Here is a 4,813-nt window from a genome sequence, read left to right as displayed (position 1 = left end):
TTGTCTCTCCCCACCCCACACCCCACACCCCGGGGCCGGGGGGTGGGGGGGGTGGTGGAGGGGTGGCTGGAGCTAAGGAACTGGTTTCTACCCCAGAGAAACACCGTCAAACTGCCTGGGTAGGAATGTGGTTCTGCCTTTAACAATCCTCCTCGCCTTCTAACTTCCACCACGCAGGCTGAGGGAGGGGCATCTTTTGGTTTGCCCACTGGGTGGAGAGCTTAGGGCCTGGGGCTTGCACCATAGAGATAGAGAGATAGAAGAAAGTGGCCCTGAATTGGCTTCCTTGGCAAAGGGCTCTCAACTGTCCCTGGGGAGTCCCCTGGGATATGGCCACCAGGGGAGCCTGGCACAGGACGAGGGCGGCCCGCGGCACACTCACCTCCCCGTTGGAGTTGATGAGTGCCGTGCGCAGGCTGTTCCCACAGCCCCAGGTATTCTGCGCCTTCCACACCAAGTCGGTCGGGGGGCTATGGGTGGCCCCTGCTCCTGCAGCCCAGATCTGGAGGGAGGATGAGAGAAGGGCGCTCACTCCCGCGCACCCATCCTGAGGCCAACCAGTCCCCAGAGTCCAAACACCCTGCCACTCACCGTCACCACCTGCCCAGCCTTCAGGGTGAACTTCGGTGGGAAGCGGTAGGTCAGCAAGGGATCATCTCCATTCTGGCGCTTGATCTGCCAGTTGCCCAGGGACTGGTCCTGCCGGGCAGGGGAGAGGAAGGTGGGGGATGCTCGTCCAGGCCCCTGGATTTTCATCGCTCAAGGGCCCTCCCTCCTGACGTGGAGGCCTCTCCCTCCACCTCCCCACACTGCCCTCCCCCTCGAGGCTAACAGCTGCGACCTGTGGGCACTTTGCCGCCTTCTCCACAACTCAGAGTTAGGGACTATTGCTCATCCCCATTTTACAGATGCGGAGACGGATGCTCATAGGTCTAGAACTAGACCCTGGGGGAGATACACACACACTCACTGGGTCTGCCTCTCTCCATCCTCCATGCCTTCACCTTTCCCTATTCCCTCACACCCAGCCTGGGCGCCTACCTCATTAGACTTGTTGCGCAGCCGCACGAACTTGCCTTCCTCGTCCACCTCCTCCACGGCCACGCGCCCGCTGGTGCGAGCGTGCTGCGAGAAGCTGCTGCGGCTCTCAGCCGACTCCAGCTTGCGCTTCTTGGTGATGCTGCCCCCACCCTGTGTCTGGGACGAGTGAGAGGAGGCACGGCCCCGGCTGCGCTGCGAGGTGGGGCTGGGGGACAGGCGTAGCCTGGGGAGGGGGAGACAGAGTTGGGGGCCTCGTCAAGGCCGGTCACAGGCCAGAGTGGCTGCGAGCACCGCCCCGACTCCTGCCCAGCCCACCTCTCCTCCTCGCCCTCCAGGAGCTTGCGGTAGGCGTGGATCTCCATGTCCAGCGCCAGCTTGATGTCCAGCAGCTCCTGGTACTCGTCCAGTTGCTGCTGCATCCTCGCCCGCATCTCTGCCATCTCGCGCTCCTTCTCGGCCAGCAGCCGGCGGCTGGTGTCCCGCTCCCGGGACAGTGAATCCTCCAGGTCCCGCAGCTTCGCCTCCTTGGCTGCCAGCTGGGTGAGAAAGGCAGGGAGCTGGTGAGCTCCCAAGGACCCCGAGGATGGAGAGGTAAGGGGTGGGGGACACCCAGCCACACTCCCCGGGAACTCCAGGCTCCTGTAAGAGACTATCATGGCTCTCACATGGCCTGGGCTGGCGCCCCGGAAGCCCTTCCCAGCATCTAACTGAAATCCCTCATTCTCAAGGTAGAACCTATTTCTTCCTGTCACAAATGGCACAGACAACTAGAGTAATACTGATGCCTTTGTTTGTTAATCCTCACCTGAGGATATTTTTCCAATTGATTTTCAGAGAGACTGGAAGGGAGGGGGAGAGAGGGAGAGAGGAAGAAAGAAAGAAAGAAAGAGAGAGAGAGAGAGAGAGGAAGAGAGAGAGAAACATCGATGTGAGAGAGACACATCGATTTGTTGCCTCCCGCACGCACCCCTACTGGGCTGGGGATTGCAACCCAGGTATGAGCCCTTTACCAGGAATCGAACCCGAGACCCTACGGTGCACGGGCTGACGCTCTAACCACTGAGAGCACCGGCCAGAGTGATATCTCACGCGCACGCGGTCCCCATTCTCAATGGGAAACCACGGCTCTGAGAAGTGAAGGTCATACAGGTGAGATAGGAGGTGGTCCAGGAACAGGTCATCTCACTCCAAATCCCATGCCCCGTCTCAGTCTGTGGTCCTGGGAGCCTGTTCTGTCCCATACCTCGACCCCTCCTCAGGAAGCCCCCTGGACTTCCACCCTCCATCCTGGTCCTGCCCAGACTACTGGCCAAGGGGGGAGGGGCCGCACCTGCTTCTGCAGCTGGCTGAGCTGGGCTGAGAGGCTGTCGATGCGGATGCGGGACTGCTGCAGCTCCTCGTGGGCGGCCCCCATCAGGTTGCTGTTCCTCTCGGCTGACTGCCTGGCGTTATCCAGCTGGAAGGGAGGACCAGGGTTAGGGCGATGGGACGGGACAGAGGGAGGACCTGGGAAGGGCACCCGGACTGCAGCCACAGGTCCCGGGCACCCTGAGCCCGCCCCCACCATCCACCCGGTCCCCTGTGGGACATCCCAGGGCGGGCGGGGTAGGGCTGCGGGCAGAGGCAGCACCTTCGCAGAATAGGTCTTCTCCAGCTCCTTCTTGTACTGCTCCACCTGCTCCTCATGTTGGGCCCGCAGGTCCTGCAGGGCATCTGACAGCCGGCTCTCAAACTCCCGCTGCTTCCCGTTATCGATCTCCACCAGCCGGGTCTCGTGGCGGCGCTTGGTCTCGCGCAGCTCCTGGAGGGTTAGACACCGAAATCAAAATGAGAACTAGGTCCTTAGAGGCGAAGACCCAGGTGACCAAGCTCCCTCCCCAGTCCTAACCGGTGAGTCACTGTCAGCCCCACTTTAACCTGGGAGCTGGGTGATGGCCACCCCAACCCCCACCCCCTGACCAAGCTCCCTCCCCAGTCCTAACCGGTGAGTCACTGTCAGCCCCACTTTAACCTGGGAGCTGGGTGATGGCCACCCCAACCCCCCCACCCCCCATCCCCACTAGTGCAAGGGAGGCAGGCAGGTGAGCTCCGCACACAGCGGATCCTCCAGCCCCAGCTCTGGTGTCTGTCACACCCAGCCCCGGTCCCCGGCCCGAGGGCACAGTGCCCACCTCGCTGTAGATGTTCTTCTGGAAGTCCAGCTCCTCCTTCAGGGTCTGCAGCCTGTTCTCAGCATCCACCCGCCGCAGCATCTCATCCTGAAGTTGCTTCTTGGCCTCACCCAGGGCTGCCTCGAGCTGGAGGAAGGGGGCAGATGTCAGGGAGAGGGGTCACAGGACATCAGAGCTGGAAGGAGGCTGGGGAGTGGGCTGTTCCAGGGCATCCTCTATGTGTGTGAAACAGGTCCCAGGGAGTGGGAGCCTTGAAGGCCCACAGAGGTGATGATATCTCCTCACTCAGAGCAACTACTCTGGGTAGGTACTTGATAAGAAATAAGAGACAGCAACTCCCCCCTCTGGCATCACACAGCAATAGCTATAAAGGAGATGTGTCCCAGATCGAGAGGGAACAGGAGAGAAGGAACCAAAGTGTGGGGTCAGGGTGGAATGATGGGAAAGGTGGCTGGGCCGGCAGTTTGAACAGGGAAGCACCTTTGTTAGATTTTTATCTCAGGAAGCGCAGGCTGGCCAGTGCGGCTGGAAGGGCTAGGGGCAGGGTAGAGCTGGAAGAGGAGACCAGGGAGGAGAATGGCCCAGTCTTGGTTTTTTTGTTTGTTTGTTTTGTTTTTTTTAATATATTTTATTGACTTTCCACAGAGAGGAAGGGAGAGAGACAGAGAGTCAGAAACATCGATGAGAGAGAAACATCGATCAGCTGCCTCCTGCACACCTCCTACTGGGGATGTGCCCGCAACCCAGGTACATGCCCTTGACCGGAATTGAACCTGGGACCCTTCAGTCTGCAGGCCGACGCTCCATCCACTGAGCCAAACCGGTTCCGGCCCCAGTCTTGGTTTTGTAATCAACCAGCACCTCCCAGTCTCTCCCTGGTGTACTGTGGTGCTAGGGCCTGGGAGGGGAGACAGTCCAGGACAGAATCTTGGCAACTGACTAGTGCAGGCCCTGCTCTGAGCAGATGCGGCTGTGAAACTGACAAGAAGCCAGCTTTTTAAATAGTTTCCTAGATTGTAACGTGAGAGATAAGAGGATGAAATAGAAAGCAGTGTTTTGAAAGTAAGGACCAGCCCTGGCGGGGTAGCTCAATTAGTTAGAGCTTCGTTCAGATACACCGAGGTTCAATCCCTAGTCAAGACACATACAAGAAACAACCAATGAATGCATAAATAAGTGGAACAACAAGTCAATGTTTCTCTCTCTCCCTCAAATCAATCAATAAAATTTTTTTTTAAAAGAAAAGGAAGTAGCCCTAGCTGGTTTGGCTCAGTGGATAGAGTGTCAGCCAGCAGACTGAAGGGTCCTGAGTTCAATTCTGGTCAAGGGCACATGCCTGGGTTTTGGGCTCGATACCCAGTAGGGGGCGTGCAGGAGGCAGCTGATCAATGATTCTCTTTCATCACTGATGTTTCTATCTCTCTTTCCCTCTCCTTCCTCTCTGAAATCAATAAAAATATATATTTTTAAAAAATAAAGTAGCCCTAGCCAGTTTGGCTTAGTGGATAGAGCATCAACCTGTGGACTGAAGGGTCCTGGGTTCAATTCTGGTCAAGGGCACGTGCCCAGGTTGCGGGCTCGATCCCCAGGGTGGGGTGTGC

At 58.2% G+C, this 4,813-nt stretch overlaps 1 protein-coding gene across 1 annotated transcript in view; it reads right to left on the bottom strand.

Moving 5' to 3' along the window:
* Positions 1 to 4,813, bottom strand: part of LMNA (lamin A/C) — a 21,664-nt gene that overhangs the window by 2,463 nt on the left and 14,388 nt on the right. Inside the window, exons 3-9 of the mRNA XM_005867567.2 lie at positions 3,213 to 3,338; positions 2,672 to 2,842; positions 2,372 to 2,497; positions 1,357 to 1,577; positions 1,042 to 1,264; positions 592 to 699; positions 383 to 502 (exon numbers count right to left, since the gene is read on the bottom strand). Coding sequence (XP_005867629.1) covers positions 383 to 502; positions 592 to 699; positions 1,042 to 1,264; positions 1,357 to 1,577; positions 2,372 to 2,497; positions 2,672 to 2,842; positions 3,213 to 3,338 — 1,095 coding nt within the window. The remainder of the gene's footprint in view (positions 1 to 382; positions 503 to 591; positions 700 to 1,041; positions 1,265 to 1,356; positions 1,578 to 2,371; positions 2,498 to 2,671; positions 2,843 to 3,212; positions 3,339 to 4,813) is intronic.

The sequence above is a fragment of the Myotis brandtii genome, unplaced genomic scaffold (assembly GCF_000412655.1).
Source record: "Myotis brandtii unplaced genomic scaffold, ASM41265v1 scaffold250, whole genome shotgun sequence".
Classification (NCBI taxonomy): domain Eukaryota; kingdom Metazoa; phylum Chordata; class Mammalia; order Chiroptera; family Vespertilionidae; genus Myotis; species Myotis brandtii.
Note: the sequence above shows the minus strand (reverse complement) of the source record. Positions and strands in the feature narration are given on the sequence as shown.